The sequence below is a fragment of the Podarcis bocagei genome (genome assembly GCF_964188305.1).
Source record: "Podarcis bocagei genome assembly, chromosome: 14".
Taxonomy (NCBI): domain Eukaryota; kingdom Metazoa; phylum Chordata; class Lepidosauria; order Squamata; family Lacertidae; genus Podarcis; species Podarcis bocagei.
The window spans coordinates 28110642-28131246 of NC_138139.1; the positions used below are offsets into that span (position 1 = coordinate 28110642).

The window sequence follows — 20605 nt, forward strand, 5'->3', positions numbered from 1 at the left end:
TTGGACTGGCTTCCCCCACCCCACCTCCCCCCTTTTCTGGTTGTTTGGAAGCTCCTGGATCTTTTCCTAATTTTTCATCCCCCGCTTCTGTTTGGCAGCAGGGAAACCCAGAGTTGGTCGTGGGTTTGTTTGCCCTTTTTCTTTTTTGTTAAATACATCTGGCACCATGTTGGGGCCGGATTACTGCTCAGGCTAAGAAAGGCAGCGAGTGTATTTAAACCAGCCTTGATCCTGGCCGTCTAAAGCGGGAGCGAGCCGGGCGCTTTGGCTCCGGATTCGCTGGGTAGCTCCTCTAACGTGTAAATACAATTGCCCGCTGCTCTAATTAAAGCCGCCTCCTTTTCTCCCGCCCCCGGTGGAAGCAATTGTCGTTTTCCTAATAGTGTTGTTGCTGTTGTGGTTGACTATATACCATAACATATGCACAAGGATTTACAAACAAAACAAACATATCCCCCTCCCCAAAAAAGAACTAAGTCCTTTTAAAAAGAGAGACAGTGAGTAAATGTGAAGGAAAAACGGAGAAACGCGGAGAAAATACTTTCTTCTGGGAAGGCTGTCACACGCTCTCCCCAGTCACGCCTGTGACATTTTTGGGATGTGTTTGTTTGTTTCACTGTAAACCACTCCTGAAACCCCAGCCAGGGCAGTGTTTAGCCTCAGGCTCCACCATGGTTGTGTGTGTGTGTGTGTGTGTGTGTGTCTTTCTAAAAACAACAAGCAACGTTTGTTTCTTTCCCAATATTTGTGGGGTTTCGAAATGTCTCGTTTGAGGGGTAGCAGCGGTGGAGTTTGATGGGGTTCCCAGGCTCCAACAATTTCCGATAGAGGGTCAAGAAGGGACCCCCATTTCCCTCGCCTAAAAGGAAGGAGGAAGGGAGGGGCGGGTGCAGAGACAAGTGCTCCCCCCGCCACCCACCCAAAGGAGTTTTTCGCCCTGCTGGATCGACTGGGCCCGGCTGTCGGTGAACTTGGGTCTGTCCTCATTTCTTTCCGGCGACGGCTCTTGCCTCGACGGTGAGCCTCTGGGCTTCTGGGGGTCGAGTCTCCCCCGCCCAGCCCCCTCCCCAAGCCGCGGCTTCCCCCTCCTCGCCGCCACCCCACCACTTCGTAAGAAAATGTTGGCAGCCTCCTCCCGTCCTGAGTGCTTCTTCTTCTTCTCCTTCTTCCTTCGCAGGAGCTTGGCCGTCTGGGGGGGAGATGGAGTCGCTGGCCGCCGCCAGTCAGCTGGGAACTGGGAGAGACTCTGGCTCCTCCTCCTCCTCCTCGCCCCACTCCAAGCAGGAGCTGCAGCCTTACTCGGGCGCCAGCCCCCTGAAGCCCAACCAAGTCGGGGAGACCTCCTTGTATGGCGTGCCCATCGTGTCGCTCGTCATCGACGGGCAGGAGCGCCTGTGCCTGGCGCAGATCTCCAACACGCTGCTCAAGAACTACAGCTACAATGAGATCCACAACCGTCGGGTCGCGCTGGGGATCACCTGCGTGCAGTGCACCCCGGTGCAGCTGGAGATTCTCCGTCGGGCCGGTGCCATGCCCATCTCCTCGCGGCGCTGCGGCATGATCACCAAGCGGGAAGCCGAGCGCCTTTGCAAGTCCTTCCTGGGCGAGCACAAGCCGCCCAAGCTGCCGGAGAACTTCGCCTTCGACGTGGTGCACGAGTGCGCCTGGGGCTCGCGCGGCAGCTTCATCCCGGCCCGCTACAACAGCTCGCGGGCCAAGTGCATCAAGTGCAGCTACTGCAGCATGTACTTCTCGCCCAACAAGTTCATCTTCCACTCCCACCGCACCCCCGAGGCCAAGTACACGCAGCCCGACGCCGCCAACTTCAACTCGTGGCGCCGCCACCTCAAGCTCAGCGACAAGACGGCCACCGACGACCTCAGCCACGCCTGGGAGGACGTCAAGGCCATGTTCAACGGCGGCACTCGCAAGCGGACCTTCTCCTTACACGGGGCGGGCGGCGGCGGCGGCGGAAGCGCCTCCCATGCGGCCAAGAGCGCCCTTCATCCGCCGCCGCCCTCCTCCACAGACCTGCCCCCGGTGCACAAGAGCCTGCGCTGCAGCGGCGCCGAGGAGCAGCCCGGGGAGCGCGGCGGGATGGGCTTGCCCGCGGGGGCGCACGGGCCGGCCGCCGCCGTGCGAAGCTACCCGGTCATCCCGGTGCCCAGCAAGGGCTTCGGTATGCTGCAGAAGCTGCCGCCGCCTCTCTTCCCGCCCCCCTACGGCTTCCCCGCCGCCGCTTTCGGGCTGTGCCCCAAAAAGCAGGACGATTCCCTGGGAGGCGCCGGAGGGGGCGACCAGGTCAAAGCCGGTGCTTTGCCGCAGGGCATGTTTTGGGGGCCGCCGCACCCCCACCCGCCCCAACCTCAGCAGCAGCCGGGGGGCTCGGCTAAGGACAGCGGAGTCTACCCGTCCTTCCCCATGTTCTGGCCGGCCTCCGGGAGCCTCCCGGTGCCGCCCTACCCGGCCCAGAGCCAGGCCAAGGCGGCCGCCACGGCGGTTGTTGTAGCCGCGGCCGCAGCCGCCGCAGCCGCCGCAGTAGAGCCTCTAGGCCTGCGGAGCCACGGCCACGTGGAGCTGGAAGGGTCGGAGCCGTCGGGCAGCGAGCGCAGCAGCGCCACCCCACAGGAAGGCTCGGGCTCTGGGGCCGCCGACGGCGAGCGCTGCTCCAGCGCCCTCTCCAGAGCTGCGGCCGTCGGGGAGGAGGAGCGCTCCGGGGACGAAGCCTTGCTGCCCCCGCTGCCCCTGCCCAGGAAAGGCAGCTACCTGTCGGCCTTCCGCCCCGTCGTGAAAGACGCGGAGAGCATAGCCAAGCTCTACGGGACCCGCGAGGCCTACGGAGGCCCCACCGGCTGCCCGGGCTACCTCTCACCGGACTTCCTCAGCGAGGGTAGCTCCAGCTACCGCTCCCTCTCTCCGGGCAACGACACGGTGGAGGAGCCCGAGGTGGACGTCGAATCCAACCGCTTTCCCGAGGACGAGGACGAGGAAGAGGTGCCCGTCGAGGAAGCGGAGGAAGCCTCTCCGCCCCAGCAGCTTCTCTTGACCGAGACCGAGGAGCCTCTTGCAGCCGTTGGCAGCGTCGGCGCCCTGGCGGCCGCGGGGAAGCCTGCGGAGAAGGCCCTGGAGCCCGAAGGGAGCCCCCAGGCCAGGAGCAACAGCAGGGGCGGCTATGAGGTGCGAGGAGGGTGGGTGATATCGGGAAGCGGGGTGGGAACCAAGGGCGGCGATGCCAGTTCCTGCCCCTCCCGTCCTCGCCCCGAATTCCACCACGACGGAGAGAGCGTGGGTCGCTCAGAACTAGGTCTGGGCGGCTCTCCAGCGCCGGAGTGGGAGGTCGCGCGCGCAGCAGGGGGTGTTATTGAGAGACTTTCGCCCAGCCGTGGCCGCCAGATGCAGGTGGGTGGATGGTTTAGGACAGGACCTCGGGCTTGTGGGACCTTCTGCTTCGTTATTCTTGCTGATTTTCCATAACCTTTGCGCAAAATAGTGGCTAAGAAGTAGGGAGGCTGGGAGCCGAGGTTCAGCCCAGCAATGCATGTTCCTAATCAGACGGGAGCTTGCAGTCCTGCCCGATAAGGACCCCCTGCCCTCCTCCACCCCGTTACTTGATATAAGCAGGCAGGTGGGAAGACGGACCGTTTGTAGTTTGTTAAACAATTGGGAGTCTGAGTCATCTCTGGTCTAGATTGAAGACCAAGAGTAAGAGGAAAGAGTGACCCTGAGCTCCGAGGTTTTGCTCGCGAGTGCAGCTCTGGATTTCCCAATAGACACACCAAGCACGTGCTTGGGGCACCAGCAGAACGGGGACACGCGCTCACAAACCGATATTTTATTTTTAAGAATTTGACATTTGATTTAAAAAAAAAAAACAACGCACCGAATTGGTTGTCTGTGGTCGGGGAAAAGCATAACTTTGTTAGACTTTCTTTCATCCCACTACGCGCACTTCGCCCGCTTTTAGTATTGTTTTTATTCTGAATTACATACTAGACTGGAGGGGTGCATCATAATCTTCTAAATGCTAAGGGCCTCTTAATCTGACACTGCAGGAGCGCAAGGTTTTACTGAACTCGGATAAAAGTCGCCTGGGGGAGACTGGGATGCGGGGAGACTCTTCCAAGGGAGAGAGGAAGGAGGTCAGAAACCAATGGTTGGATCCAGCACCAGTCCTCGTCAGAGCAGACCCATGAAAATTAATGAACACGACTAACATAGGTCCATTCATTTCAATGGGTCTGCTCTGAGTAAAACTTAATTGCGTGCGACCGAATGGCTTTCAGTTGCGGATTGAAAAGAAGTCTGAGAGGTTTTTTATTTTTATTATCTGCTCGAGTAGGTTGTGGAATTATTAATATTTTTTTTAAAAAAGACAGGTCAGGCAAGCAAAGGATGCTGGTCCAAGTGCCCCCACTTTAGTTGCAAATTACTTCCCACATTTTCAGGAGAAGGGCCGGGCCGTAGCTCAGGGGTAGTCTAGAAGACCTGTTTTGCATGCAGAAGGTCTCAGGTCAAATCCCGGGACCTCCAGGTAAAGCTAGGAGAGATCCCCGTTTCTCAACCCTGGAGAGCCGCTGCCAGTCAGTGCAAGTAATACTGAGCTAGATGAGCCAATGACCTGACTTGGTATGAAACAGCTTTCCATGTCCCTGGGCAAACTCAGCACAAGTTAGTGAGACCCTCCTAACTCTGCACTCTTAATAACGCATTGATGGGATATCCGTGGGCGTAGAGGCTTGAGCCAGGCCAGCCCTGAACCACGTGATACGATTCTCCATGACTGTACCTGCCTGGGCTGGGAGAAGGCGGCGGGTTGACCCTGATCGCAGCCGAAGTGTCAAAACCTTTCCAGTTCCGTTAATTTAGGGCTCGGATTTGGAAGTGTGCATCCCACCCGTTGCCAAAAGACCTCAAATGCTGCGAAAGCACCGCGCAGCCCTTGCGCTGTCTTCAGCACCGTGGACAGATCCCAGCTCGCAGCGCCGGGAAGGTTGGGAGTTGAGTTAAAGCTGCTTCCGGACGTCGGAAGACCGGCTGGTGGGCCCCATCTCTCCCGGAATTGAGGGGCAGATGCCATAGCAGGCATCTAATTAATAAGAAGCCCAGAGGGCTTGCCTCGCCCGCCCCAATTTCTCTATGGCAGAGGCGGTGGCTTTGAACCAGGTTGCTCCGGCAACAGCCAAAGGGGCGCACCAAGGCAGCGTTTGGAAAGACGCTTCGAATCAAAGGGATTTGGGAAGGAAGCGCTCTCCCCACAGAGAGTTTTTAAATCATTGTTTATTTATTTACCGAGTTTCTGGCGCACCTTTTCCTCCAAGGGGCTCCAGGTGTGGTACATGGTTCTTCCCCCCCCCCCATTTAATGCCAACAACAACCCTGTGAGGTAGACTAGGCTGAGTGAAGGCAGGGACTGCCCGCTGTTGTATGAACTGACCCACTTGCAAAGACCCTAAAAGTCGGAGCGCAGTCCTCAGTCAAGAGACGCAGAGTGGATCGGCTATGCGCGTGGAACGAGGCAACGCAAGTTTCTAGTCCTCATTCCACGCAAAACAGTTGACAAGAGGGAGAGTTATCGACGCTAGGAATAAGCGAGGGGACGCTAATCGAGATAATACAATACGGGTAGGGGTCAAGGGACTGCCACAGCGACGACTCCCTCCCCCCCCCTCAGCCCGTTTTCTGTGGGGTGGGAGGAGAGCGGTGTCTCGCTTAGCTGAAAAGGAGAGTTTTCCTTTCAATATTAGGAAGTAGGTCTTTCTCTCCCTCTCCCTCCCCATTTTAACTACCTCCGATGAGACTGGATCACCAGCATGAATCCTCCCTAAATCCACCCCCACCCACCGCCACAGCTTCCTGGGTCCCCACACTCTTTAGACACGAAGTGTTTCAGGCACGACCCCTGGGAACTATAAGGACACGGATTACCTAGGAAGAGTCGTCACTCCCTCCACCCCCGGATCTATTGGCTGAAGCTGATAGAATTAAAGTACTGCTAGATTTGAGGAGCTGAGAAAGGGAAGGTGGGGGGTGATGCCGGGGGTGTGCAGGTCAGAGGGGAGAGAAGCTTGCAGGCTTTGAAAAACTCTTGAGTTCCAAGGCTGACTTTGAAGGGGGCTAATTTTCCTCTACCGTCCCCAATAAAAATACCTCTAAGAAAATCGCAGCTGAAGTGGCTTTTCTGTGCTGGACAAGAGACCTTTTACACACACAGCCGCCGAAAACCCCCCATTCCTTTCCCTCTCCCCCAATGGACAATTAGTTTTCTGAGTTGAGCTGGAGCGGGGTCTTGTTTTCGGAAAAGCTGGGCGGGGGACAACGAAGAGTTTCAAATTTGGCAGCGTTTGGAACGCTTTTTTTGGGGGGGGGGTCTCACTTATTTCCTTTCAGAGAGATTTTCCCACGGCGGCATAACATTAATTAACAAATAGAATAAAAAATAAACAGTGGAGCATGGGAAAAATAATAATAAATGTAACTGTTGCGCTGTTTCTTTCGCAGGTGTATCCGCAAGACAGAGAGGATCGGTCGCAAGCTCTCAAAGCCAGCACCCCTCTGGGGCCCCAGACAACCCCTTACCTCTGCACTCCGGAGAGGAATGGTAAGTATGAACCACGTGCCTAGAGATACTTTGAAGCATCAGGGGCAGGATTTTTGTTTTATTCCAAAAGTCTTAATAATTGCCTGAATTGATGTCAAAACGTTTCCACTTCCTTAAAAAAGTAATATTTGGCCAGACGTTTCAAATAAACCAGGGGTCATTTTTTTAAAAAACAAAACTTTCACCTGCCAATATTGTTTATCTAATACTGCTATTGACTTTATTTATTTATTTGTGGGGCGGGGGGAGGGAGAAAATAGACTATGCCCTGCAGGCGTTTAATCAAGCATGCTCTTTCCGGGGGTCGTATTGCAATGTTTTCAACTCTCCAAAGGAGAGACTCTGCAAAGCCCACTTCTTTGAAGCGCAGCCGACGCCGCGCGCCCACCCCCACCCCATAGAAGGAGGGCAGCTGGGAACGCTGCTTGAGGAAGGAGTCGGTGGAGGGGGGGGTGGTTAGAAAACTGGTGGGATAAAAGCTTCCCAAGGAGCAAGCTCCTTTCCTCGGCAAGGCGATTAGGCTGTCCCCTAAGAAGGCTTTAACGAGGACTTTGTCCTTAATTATGTAATTAAGGATATATCAGGCTCATACTTTCGTTGCCTGTGCTGCAAAATCGGTTTATTCGCTCTAAGAACCAGATAAAGAAGACAATCATTCGACAGCTGAGGATTTGGAGAGCAAGAAATCCTATCAGAACCAAAGGAGCGTCTCTCAGCCCAGCCCAGCCCACACCGACCGAGGTAAAATGATGTGCTGACTTTGGAAAAAGGAGGGTGGGCGGTCCTGAAACCAGTCCTTTCCCAACCTGGTGGCCTCCAGGTTTTGTGGGCTGCATCACCTCCCAACTTCCTACGGCCCTACTGGCTGGGGCTGATGTGAGTTGCAATCCAAAACAACTGGAGGACACCAGGTTAGCAAAGGTGTTCTTAAAGGCACCTCTTGCCTCGGAGACCTACCCTGCAGAAGTAGCGGAGCATAGGAGGTGGATCAGAGGATTCCAGGCTGTGCCCCCTGCTCTTGGAGGTGCTTAGCCATCCGGCCAGGCCAGTTGTCCCCGTTGGCTAATGGCCAGGTTCACCTTCAACCAAAGGAGGCCTCCTGGTGGCCGAAATTCGCTGGGATATGCCCTCATTGCCATCCCTTGACCGAGATAAGAACAAATTCCTTCACAACTGGAAGAGAAGGGTTGGTTGATGCTGATAGCGAAAGACTCGGTGCCTAGATTTGCTGCGACTTCTGGAGTTACAGCCCCTTAAAAAAGCCTTTCTGGGCTTGGTCCTCTCCAGATGTTTTGGACCTCAAGTCCCACCATCCTCAAGCAGTCATGGTGGGACTCTTGGACCGAAACATCTGGCTGCCCTAAGACGACCACAAACTTAAATAAATAAAAGGGAGCGTCAAGACAACCGGGTCTGCTATGAGTCCTGTTCTGGCCAGAGGTTTCACTGAGCCTCTGTACACGGATATGGGCTTTGTAAGTGAAAACTTTGCAGTAGTTCCCACTCATATTCTGTTAACGGACTGGGAGAGAAATAGCTGTGAGCGGAAGCATTTTACTATGTACTCAATGGCAGTGAAAGGAGTGTTAACTTAGGAGCTGTATTCAACAAAGTCCTACGCACAGCAGACACACTGAGATGAATGGACCAAAATTAGCCATGCTCATTAATTTAAGTGGGTCAACTCTTGAGTCGAACTGGCATTGGAAACAACCCTTCGTGTCAATAGTGGCTAATATTGACTTCCCAAGTAAATCATGGGGTTCCCCCCGTCTTCTTAACAACTTCAGCTGCTTTGAACTACAATTCCCGCCACCCAGCAGAGCTATATAATGCTGGAACTGATGGGAGTTGTAGTTGAAATCAGTTGAGGGCGGGGGTCGCCAGGTTGGCCAAGGCTGCTTTAGGGCTACTTTAATGGGTATATAACTCCACCCGTCCCAGGGCTTCGGTCTAAAGTTCAATGTGTAACGTAGCACGAATGAAACTTCTCGGAAGTAAACGTGCGTGTGGCGGAGGGGGGAAAGACGTGAGCCAGGATTTATTGGGAGTGGGGCCTTTTTTTAAAAGGGGCAGAACAACAGTTAGTTAAATATTTTTATTGATTTACTTGATTTTGGGGCGGGCGGGCAACGTCTCCCTGCCCCCGCTTAGCTACGCCCATGTGAGCACAGTTAATCTTTTTTCAGAACTGATATATTGGACCATAGTTAAATAATATAAGGCAGCCCTCCCAGTTTAAAAGAGGAGAAGACACGCCAGGTGTATTGGAGATCTCAATGAGAGGTTTGCTCCCCCCCCCCATTACATGGTAAATAAATATTTAAAGTTGAAGTTAGGAAGAGAGAGAGAGAACGAAGGAATGGTGACGGTATAGCGAGATGTTACAAATCAAGGCCTCCTTAAACGGGGGAAGGGGGGCTGGGACTCCTCGCTGTCTCCCTTCCCGACACCTTCCACGCTTCTCTGTAATTTCGGTGATAAATTTTCCGCGCAAAGAAGCAGCGGGATTTGGCTGGGAAGAAACCGCTTGGTTTCCATTCAAGGGCGGCGGCTGCTCTGGCCTCCACCCCCAGCCAAACCGCCCTCTTGAAATTTTCAGTCGGTAGTTAATTCAGGAGGGTGACACCTGGATCCCCTCGCGAGGCTGTTTCGATGCTTTCTCCTTCCAGAGTCTTTCTCAGCCCCTTTGCAACAACAGCCCGGTTTACTCGAGACTCAGTCCCGGGACTGTCTGTGGGCTTCCTTGGAAATCGCCCCCCCCCACCTTAAATGAAAGGTGCCAATGAGTAAGCCATTGGACTCGGCGGGGCTTACTCTCCGGCTGAGTACACCTTAAGGTCCCACCCCAAGGATCCGGAAACCGCTTAAGTTGCGGTCTGGTTGACGTAGGAACGCTGGTCGTTTGCATTGTCTAACCTTAATGTGCAATTAGTAGCACCCAGCGTTTGGCGCAGTATGCAAATCTTGTGGGTGGCGTTTAGATCTGTGAACGGCCATTCACACATGTCTATGGTTGGGTGGTGTGTGGGGCTGATGCTAAGCGCAAACTGAGTCTACAAGGAAGGAGGCGGATGGGATTTCTAAGCTGTATGTCACTTTTGCCTTTTCAAAGCCATCTTTGTTACGTTTGGTCGTGTGACTAGCGGTGTGTGAGAGATGTCGCCATTATGCCCATTTTTTCAGACGAGGACTAAAGTGTCCAGTAAATGTGCTCCCACTTCTGCCGGGTTTGTGACAGACTTCTAAAATCAGCTGTTACACGCTTTAAGGCTCTATACTATAACATACAGAGTAGGTAAAAAGGAGGTACGACAAGCCTAGCAGGACCCAGGGGAGATGTTAGCGACCGGGTACAAGCGCGGTGTGCCTGGAAGCGATGGCAATGCTAGGAAGGCTGAGTTCACACGTGCGTGAGCATCACTTGACAGCTCCGCTCTTGAATGCCTGAACTGGCTCTGCCTGGTGTCTGAGGCCGTGACAGGTTACGCGAAGCTCTTGCTGTTAGGCCAATTTCTGCCCGTCCACACGTGCATGTCATCGCGTGATATTGGAGGGACTTTTCTTTCAACATGTGCACAAATGTCGAGAAGGACTCAGGGTCTCACAGTAACTTTGATTATCAAATGTATGATAATCTCCACCAACTGCATCTCTACTTTTGTTTCCTCCAAGTTGTCCATTGCTACTGCCCGCCAAGGACAGATGATGGGGGGGGGGTCCCCCTACACTTGGCTCCTCTCGTGCCCTTGCCAGGGTTTGTGTGCGTTTTGGGGTGCGGGGGCGGAATCAGCTCTCACCCTTTGCCTTTCCTCTTTCCTGGGCACAGGAGACGAGGTGGTCAGCATTGACGTCACTGGGACTCAACTGGGGGAGAAAGATATTGGGAACCTGGCGAGAGGTAAGAGCGCCTTTTTGGTGGTTTTGCTGGATAAGGGAAGGGGGCGGGGAGAGGAGAGGAGCGGGGCCTGTGCAAAGAAGGTCGAGGACAGTGGGAAGCATCTAAGGATAACTTTCACAAAGGGCTAATCCACAGCGATTCTCCCTCCCGGACCTCCCCCCCTGTTATCCTCTAGCTCAGTTTCCCCCCACCCTGGTGCCCTCTCGATGTTGTTGGACTACAGCTCCCATCAGCCCCAGCCTGCTGGAGTCCAACCGAAGTGCTTCTTCGCGCAGCGTGCAGTTAAACTGTGGAACTCACTGCCACTGGAGGAAGTGATGGTCACCAACCTAGATGACTTTAAAGAGGACTGGATAAATTCATGGAGGAGAGGGCTAATCGGTGACTGCCAGCCACAATGACTATATTCTTCCTCCACATTTGGAGGCAGCAATGCTTCTGAATCTGGTTGGCAATTGTGAGATCAGGATGCTGGACTAGATGGGCCTGATCCAGCAGACTCCTCTTACATTAACCAACTGACCGGGCACCAGACCCGGGAGAGACTGTAGCTCTTCTTTTCTTATTAAATACATGCCTTGTTATTTAGGAAAACTCTCTCTCTTTTCCCGTCGTCTGCCTACATCCAGTCTCTCTTGTCTACACTCCGTAGCCCAAACGTCTCCCTCGCTCTTCAGTCACCAGATGAAGCAAACGCGCTCCCTCCCGCATTTCGCTACCCCCCCCCCCCGTTTTTCATTCACGTTTCTAGGTCAAGAGACCCTGTTGGCTCGCCTGCCTGTCTTAATGTAGATTTGAGAGGGACGTATTAGCAGCCATTCCTCGAGATCTGTTGCCCATCGAACCTAATTTCTAGATCTATCTATCCATCTCTGGGGCGGCGGCGGTGGGAGCCCCTTCATAATGCGCATTGACAGCCTCGCTATGGGTTTCTGCTGTGGTATGGAATGGAGAGATTTAAAGGGTCTTTTGTCAGTATCCAAGCAGGAGAGTGAGATCAGTGGTTCCTCACCGGGTCAGGGCGCATCTGGAAGGAGGATCTTTACCTCCCCAGCCCAGATTTGCAGCTTGGGTTCAAGGAAGCCTGCTGACCTAGGAATCAAGGGGCTTACTTCTGAGTAAACAGGCGTTGGATTGCGCTGGTAGTGAAGATGCATTGGTGTATTTGTTTTGATTTTGTTTTCTTTTAAAATAGCAACAACCCGAAATTAATAGAATAGCTTTTTGACGAATTAAAATGCCCTAGCTGCCAATCTCTCCCCCCTCTCTCTTTTTCTCTCTCTAATAAAATCTCTTATATTAGGGTTGGACTGGATGACCCTTGAGGTTCCTTCCAGCTCTACAATTATATGATTCCCCATGGGGAAACGAGAGGACTGGGGTCCATCTACCCCAACTCTCCCTCTGGGCTCAACCCAATATTATTTTCTTCACAGATGAGTTGCAAAAACTCCTCATGGAGCAAATGGAGCTGAGGAAAAAACTGGAACGGGAATTCCAAAGTCTGAAAGGTATATCCACCGCCTTCCTTAAGTCTCTGTAAAGGGCCGCTGTTTCTACAACAATTGCAAATGAAACATTTTATAAGGGCGAAATCGCATGGAGCGGATTGCAATTAATGGATTGTTGACCATACGATTAAAATGTACGCAAAAGGCCAAGGGAGACACGTTGGTCCATAAGCAAAGAAACCTCTAAAATCCACAAATAGAGCGATACCTTTATTAGGAACAACGAACATTTTAGGAAAGAGTGCGGAAGCTTTGGAGTTCTCCAGAATTCTTCACTAGGCAATCTTGCATTGTACCTGATGAAGAGTTCTGGAGAACACTGAAGCTCGCCACTGTTTTGTAACCTTTCGGTCGGTCCTAATAAAATTTAGTTGTGGGTTTTGAAGACTAAATGCGGGGTTCGCTTGCGAAGTTTGCATTGGCGTACTTGCCCAAATGGGTCTTTGCCTGCCCTTTGCAGTTGAGCGCAACCCTTTCCAAGTCCGGTCCAAATAACACCGAGCTGACTGGCAAGCTCTCAGCATCTTTAGGGGAAATCGGAGTTTAGTTGGAAAGCAGAAATTAAAACCCTTCAGCCAATTGAAGGCGCCAGGAATTGATATCTGATATTCCGCGCTCTTGCCGTGGCTGAAGCAGCCGATCGATTATTAATTTGCTAATTTATAGGTTAACTCTTTCGCGCCTTTGCAGAGTTTCTGCTTGGCTCGAATGGTTTTGAGCCGAACTGCTGTATCTGTAAGGCGGATTCTTTGGAGGTACCTGGATTTCCCACCCCGAAAGGCAGGGGGAATTGGAGGAGAGAGGGGGGGGGAATCTCCTCTTCCATTCATTCCCAGCACACAATCCTCTTTACCTGGGAGTAATTCCCATGAAACGCCCTCAGTGCTAGGAAGTGGGTTCCATGGAAATTAATTTGACTCACTCCCGAGTAACCGAGATATCGATGTTATTGAAGGGTGTGGAGAACGTCATCCTGGTCGGGTGTTTAATCTGTAGCTGAACTGGAATTAAATCTTGTCTTGCCCTCTAAAATAGCAGGTCTACTCCTATCCTCATAAATTACGAGCGTAAAGAATTTCAAACTCGTTATAATTATGAAGTTTAAAATTATTGTAAACAGCTACGATGAAGGGAGGGTAATAATAATAATAATAATAATAATAATAATAATAATAATAATAATAGCAAAAGGACTGAAAATCAGTTTTCATGCATATGGAGCGCGCATTCCTCAATTCATCCATCGCCCTTCAATTATTCTGTTTGAGAAATCTTAAAGATGGAGGAAGTGTCACTCAGTCCATGCATTTCGAAGGGTGTTTGATTCGGGTTGCGGACTCCTATAGCGAGGTCGCTGCAAGGCGGGTGCGACTATTAGATACTCCACCCAGACTTTTCTCCAACTTTTCAAGCCTAGCTGGGCGGGGACGGAGAAGGGTCTCGGGCAGAGGAGGGGGTCTGGATTTGGGCCCGGTCTTCAAGGTCGCCCAGACCTCCTTAGCTTTTGTCTTCACAACCGCTTTCAAAACTGTTCGCTCGTTTACAAGAGCGGCTGCTCCTCCGCCCCGCTTCACACATTGTCTTTTAAGGGAGGTCAGACGCCAAGATTCCTTTAAAGGACAGCGGGGGAGCTCAGAGCGAGAATGAACCCGGAATTAGAAGAAAAAGCGCCTCTGAAACGCTTTCTCTGTATTCTTGATTGATTGTGCGAGTAAACCTCATTAATTAATCCGGATTAATACGGGAGTGTTTGTTCCTGAAAAATAAACGTTGAAATGGGGAGGGGAGATTAAAGGAAAAGACACTTTTGAAATTGTTTTGTTTTTTTATTGTGGGAGAAGCGGGGCAGGACGGGGAAAGGAAACCACCAATTAATCCAGATTAATACAAACCGGAGGTACCACTGCATATGGAAGGGGGGGTGCTTTTGCACTTTTAAACGGAAAAAAGAAGCCAGTTTAAATGAAAACCTATAAACGAAAAAGCATGTCTGAAATTGTTTCTGTGTCTTTTGGATTGTGGCGGGGGTCTGCAGTTAATCCGGATTGATACATTCAGAAACGCTGGAACAGCATTTGTATATGTTCGCTTCGCCGGATTTCCTTTTTTCGCGGGAGTAACAGATCCCTTTTTAAACCCCACAGATAACTTTCAAGACCAGATGAAGAGGGAACTGGCCTACCGCGAAGAAATGGTGCAGCAGCTGCAAATTGTGCGGGGTAAGGGGATGATTTTCCCTCCTCCTCCTCCCTCTCGTACCCCATAATTACCCAAGCCAGAGCTCGCCAGTAAAGCCAAACTAGGAGAAGCCACCCTTCCCTTTCTGTTTGCTAAAGGATGACGACGACGATAAATAATAGTGGAATTGTGGCTCAGTGGCAGAGTCTCCCTGCCTGGGACCCTGGAGAGCCAGTGTGGTGTAGTGGTTAAGAGCGGTGGACTCGTAATCTGGGGAACCGGGTTCGCTTCCCCGCTCCTCCACATGCAGCTGCTGGGTGACCTTGGGCTCCTCACACTTCTTTGAAGTCTCTCAGCCCCACTCACCTCACAGAGTGTTTGTTGTGAGGGAGGAAGGGAAAGGAGATTGTTAGCCGCTTGGAGACTCCTTAGGGTAGTGATAAAGCGGGATATCAAATCCAAACTACTTCTTCTTCTTCTTCTTCTTCTTCTTCTTCTTCTTCTTCTTCTTCTTCTTCTTCTTCTTCTTCTGCCAGCTCATGTAGACAATACTGAGCTAGAGGGACCAATGGGTCTAAGACAGTAGGATGCTCCTAATAATATGTGACCACCTAAGTGTTTCTGCTTGTTTCCAAGACTTGCTTCAGATCGCTCCCCCTCCACAGGATTGCTGTGGGTCAGAGACCAGCGCATTCCAACATTTTCTTTAAGCTCCTAAAACTCATAGGGAGCAGCCTTATGCAGAGTCAGCCCATGGGTCCATCATGATGTAGCTCAGGGATGTTTTTAATATAAATATAGGTTTGTTGATTTCCAATGTATAGCAACAATGACAAAAAAAGGTGGGGAGGGAATACAACTAGTTCAGTTTTGCTGACACTGCTTGGCAGTGGCTCTCCAGGTTGATTAGACAGAGGACTTCCTGGTCCTACCTGGAGATGCCATGGGGATCGAATCTGGGATGTTTTGCATGCAAGGAGGATGCTCGACTGCTGAGCTAGACCCTTTTCCAGAGCAACATGGCATTGCTTTTGCTGCAGTAAGTTAGAATGTCCAACCCTCCTCGCAAATTGTTTGCTGCTACAGTAAGCCTTAGCAAAGCCTCTCTCCAGCCACCTTAAAAACTTCAACAGTTGTTGCCTTTCACTTTCTTTTGGGGTCACAGAGTGAAATGCAGGATTCTTGTCCCCTTTCTGGCTGAGCTGTCAAAAGCATATTGTAAGGCAGTGTTTTCCAAACTTGGGTCTGTTTTTGGACTACAGTTGGACTAACCATTGGTCCGGCTAGCTAGGGATGATGGGAGTTGTAGTCCAAAAACTACAGTGTAAAGGAAAGCAGATTATTGGGGCCTTGAGAGATGAAAGGCAGTGTGGCCAGACAGGCTGTGTGTGGATCAAATACCCTTTCATCCCCTCTCCCAAATCTCCACCCACCCACTCTCCTCTTTTCTTTCCAGATACCCTGTGCAATGAGTTGGACCAAGAAAGGAAAGCTCGCTACGCCATTCAGCAGAAGCTAAAAGGTTGGTTGGAAATGCGGGGAAACTTCCCCCTCAAACTGCTGGTTTGGTGGGGCGGTATCATCTGTATTTTATGCATTGTCAGAGTTTCAGGTCTCTGCAAATACGTCTCACAGGAAGGGACTCCCCTCATCTGTATCAATGTAGTTACTCAATAGCAACAGCAGTATCTTGAGTGTACTGATATGTATATTATCATATTGTCAGCATCATCAGATCCATTTAAATTATCTCCCATCTTTGCTCCAAGAAGCTGGACAAACAACAGCAACAACAACATTATTTGTACACCATCCATCTGACTGGGTTTCCCCAGCCACCCTGGGCAGCTTCCAGCATATGCAGAATATAGTTCTCCTCCCCATTTTATCCTCACAACAAGCTTGTAAGGTAAGGTAGGCTGAGAGATGGTGACTGGCCCAAGGTTACTCAGTGACCTACATGGCTGTGTGTAAGGATCTGAACCCTGGTCTCCTAGTCCAGGACTCTAACCACTGCACCACACTGGCACAGATTATGCTCAGGGGCTTGTTTGGAGCAGAATAGGTGCAATAGGCATCAATCTTGTGTATGGGACCTTTTCATTAGTCAAAGTGCCTCACAAATTGATGGTCTCTGTCTCCCTTTGAACAGCCCACAAAGGAACTAACGTTGGATTAGGACCTGGGAGACAGGGGTTCAAATCCCCACTTGGGCATGAAGCTCACTGCGTGACTTTGGGTCAGACACTGCCTAATCTACCTCACAGGATTGTTGTGAGGTTTAAATTGGGGGGGGGGGAGGAAACCATGTACACCACCTTGAGTTCATTGGAGGAAAGGTGGGATATAAATGCAGCTAATCAATCAATCAATCAATCAATCAATCAGGGCGGGTCAGCTTGTTTCTAAGGCTCATTTCATTTGGGCAATAAGCAGCTCCATTCTATGCACAATTACTCGCAAGCAAGTGCCACAGATTTCAGTGACATTTGAAGGCCACGATCTCTTATCCACTTATCTGGAAGTAAAGCCCCACTGAACTCACCAGGGTGTGCATTTGTCCAGGCAAGCAGTCTTTGGCAACCTGGTGCCCTCTAGGTGTTTTGAGCAACAACTCTCATCAGCCCCAGCCTGCTGAGTTGCGGTCAAAAACTCCTGGAGGGCACCAAGTTGGCCCTAAACCAACATATAGGATTACCCCTGTTAAGAAAGTATAAGGCATTTATGCCTCTTTTTTCCTCCTTCCAAGTTTCTGTGGTTTCTTGGAGGTGAAGATACAGAGAGGGAGGGTGGTTTGATACATTTTCAAGCCAGGTTATTAATAATAATAACAATAAAAATATAAGTAATATTTTAATAAAGCCCAGAGGTAAGATTTAAAAGGGATGTATGGTTGTTGACGATGACGAAGATGAAGATAATAATAATAACTTATTTATATGCTGCCCATCTGACTGGGCCCCCCAGTCACTCTGGGCGACTTTCAACAAATTAAAACACAATACAACATCAAATGTAAAAAAACTTCCCTTAGCAGGGCTGCCTTCAAATGTCTTCTAAAAGTCAAATGATTGTTTATCTGTTTGACATCTGGTGGGAGGGCATTCCACAGGGCAGGAGCCACTACCAAGGAGGCCCTCTGCCTGGTTCCCTGTAACCTCACTTCTCTCAGTGACGGAACTGCCAGAACGGAACCTCAGAGCTAGATCTTAGTGTCTGGGCTGAAGGACAAGAGTGGAGCCACTCCACCTCCAGATTGCATGGACCTCAAGAAGATTAAGCCTCCCTGGCTGTGATCTTGAAGGGTTTGGGGCCCTAAGGGTGTGTGCAATGGGGTTCCTGGATGCTCAGTTGCTTTGGGAATTTTGGGAAGATAGAAGGTCCCTCACCCCATATTGCATTACCTCTGGCTCTGAGGGTGCCTAGTCAATGTGTCAAGATTCCCCCCCCCCCCAACAACAACACTCAGCTGTCAAAGAGTTTTAATCTGTGCTTCGCCACATATTCATAGAATCAAACCCACTGAAATGCAGTCTATTGTTTTAACTTTGTGAAACTTTTAAACGTTGTTGTTAGTTTTTCTTATTGAAAATTACATTGTTTTATCCTTTTTGTAAACTGCTTTCAGATTTGCTTTTTCAATCAAGCGGCGTATAAATTTTTCGAAATAAAGCAGCAAACAAAACATGGATTTTAACATCCCGTTTTCACCGATGAAAAATTAGTGTTGGAGCGCGGGGGATTGGCGTGTGTGACGACTTATATTGCGTTTGACTCTCTCTCTCTCTCTCTCTCTCTCTCTCTCTCTCTCTCTCTCTCTCTCTCTCCTGCATCCCGCTCCACAGAGGCCCACGACGCGCTGCACCACTTCTCCTGCAAAATGCTGACTCCCCGCCACTGCACCGGGAACTGTTCCTTCAAGCCTCCTTTGCTGCCCCAGTGAGCGACCCTCCCCACATCCAGCGCCCTCCCTCCCCGCAAAAGTCTGAGGCCGAAGCCGTCGCTGCTATAGAAGCGTGGAAGCGGGATGGGTGGGGAGGGAAGGGGCGTGCGTGCCACACAAACTCACACTCAAGAAATCCTGGACGGGGAGGACGCCCGCGAGACACTAAGCCATGCCTGAATCGAAAGAAGCAGAGCTGTGTAAATAAGACAGGCGAGGGAATCCGGAGTGACCTGCGCTCCATTCCCCGCCCCCGTCGTGTAAATAGAGGCTGCGTCGGATTGTTCCGCCGATGGCATCGGGACCACAGGCAGACTGAAAAGACCTCGGAGAGGGTGGAGGGTAAGGAAGGCGGGAGAGGGGGCGGAGGAGAGCTCCTTTGACTTGGGGGGGGGGAGTGTGAGACGGGGAGTCACACCAGCGCCCCGCTCCGCCCAGCCCAGTTCCTTGGCCGGCCGCCTCCTCCCTCTCTCTCTCTCTCCATCCTCTTCCACTTTTTGGGTCCACGCCTCTCCACCCTGGCACAGACTTGGTCTGGGGAGGGGGGCTTCCAAGTGGCGATGTGCAATGGATAGAAGAAGCGTACTGTGATTTCCCCGACTCCCCCCGTCCAGTATTCGTTACGATTCTTTATTTATTTATTTGCTGGTTTATTTATTCTGTATATTTATTTATGTTCCCAGCCCCCTCGACCATCATCTCTTGTAAACTGTTGATGTATAACAGCACTTTAAAGACAGAGGCCGGCGATCGGGACATACGCCTGGCGCCCCCGCCCCCCAAAAATAATCGCCAGCGTCGGCCGCTCCCAGAACAGACTCTTCCCCCCCCCCCCAGTTGTTCCCGGAGAAAATTTGTCAGGTGTTCGTTTTTGGGTTTTGTCCCCCCCCCCCGTTTTTGTTTGGTTCTTGTTTAATAAAATTCGACTTTTGAACAAAGCAGCGAACTTCGAAAAGCCACAAGTGATCGGTGATGGATTTATTATTGGGGGCGGGAGGAGAGACCTGATCGAAGTTCTGAGCGTCTGAAATGGTCTCTCTCTCTCTTTGCAAAATATGGGCAACAGTTTTTCATCATCAATTAAGGCTTCCTTGCAGCGGTGGAGCTGTGAGGTCATTTTAGATGCTGGACTCATAGGAGTCAGTTCCTAGGGACCTAGGGGTTTTCGGGCCCCCAATGAAATATTTGAGGGGGCCAGGTCCCCCCCAAGTTGATGGGCCTTGCCATTCAAATACTGTGTGTGCACTGCGTCATGTGATCGATTATGTGGGGTGGGGCTTACCTGCCCTCCCCCAATATTTTATTCAAGTTGGCACCCCTGGCTGGACTTGGTGAATTTACGCGGGACCCCTCTTTTAAGGAGTGAGGGTTCCCCATCACTTCCTTGTGGCATTTCGGGGCCCTCCAGCTCATGTAGCCGGGAGACTCCTCCAAAGTCTTGCCTTGACAGCACCCCTGCTTGAAGCCTGACGTTTCAAGCTGAATACTGAGCCAGAGCAATGGTCCATCAAGCTCAGTTGAGTCCACACTGACAGGCAGCAGCTCTCTCTAGAGTTTCAGACAGGAGTCTCTCCCAGTCCTCCCTGGAAATCTTGCCAGGGACTGAATCTGGGGCCTAATCCTGCCCTGAGCTGAGGTCCTTCCTTAAGCTGTGACCCCTGCATTGCAGGAGGTTGGACTTGATGATGAGTCCTTTCCAAGTCTATAATTCTATGATTCCTGTAAAGATCAAATAGGATTTCAGCCTTCCTATCAAGGGCAGGTTTAAACAGGAATAGAGGAGTCTTCTTTAGACTGAGTTAGCACACATCCAGCTCAATAGATGTGGGTTAAACCACAGAGCCTAGGGCTTGCTGATCAGAAGGTTGGCGGTTCAAATCCCTGCGACGGGGTGTGCTCCCATTGCTCAGTCCCTGCTCCTGCCAACCTAGCAATTTGAAAGCACGAAGTGCAAGTAGATAAATAGGTACTGCTCTGGCGGGAAGGTAAACGGCATTTCTGTGCGCTGCTCTGGTTCGCCAGAAGCGGCTTAGTCATGCTGGCCACATGACCCGGAAGCTGTATGCCGGCTCCCTCGGCCAATAAAGCGAGATGAGCGCCGCAACCCCAGAGTCGGCCACGACTGGACCTAATGGAGGGGTCCCTTTACCGTTATAGCTCAATATTGCCCACATTGGCTGACAAAGGCTTTCCAGGTTTTCAGGCCGCAGACTTTTGCAGCTTTACCTGGAGATACAGAAGATTGGGCCTGCGACGTTCTGCATGCAGAACAGGTGCTCTACCACTGAGCTGTGGCCCTTAGGTGCTGGCTGGTTTGCAGGAATCTCCAGTTTGACCAGCTAGTAAGCCAAGTCCGCAGCTCTGTCTGAGCTGCGTCTGGGTGAGCAGCTGCCGGGGGAGGTCATGGGAAAGGCCTGCAGCTCAGTGCTGAGCGTCTGCTTTGCCCCAGGTTCAATCGACCTCATCTACGGGTA

The 20605-nt window shown here is 51.4% G+C and overlaps 1 protein-coding gene across 1 annotated transcript; it reads left to right on the forward strand.

Moving 5' to 3' along the window:
- Positions 1 to 1200: 1200 nt before the first annotated feature.
- SKOR1 (SKI family transcriptional corepressor 1) lies at positions 1201 to 18455 on the forward strand (the record flags this gene model as incomplete). The annotated part of the gene is made up of 8 exons (XM_081169280.1): positions 1201 to 3177; positions 6499 to 6598; positions 7232 to 7339; positions 10428 to 10499; positions 11936 to 12010; positions 14155 to 14229; positions 15645 to 15710; positions 18034 to 18455. The coding sequence occupies 8 exons, from the start codon at positions 1201 to 1203 to the stop codon at positions 18129 to 18131; spliced, it is 2571 nt and encodes an 856-aa protein (XP_081025406.1). The 3' UTR covers positions 18132 to 18455.
- Between the last annotated feature and the right edge of the window lie 2150 nt (positions 18456 to 20605).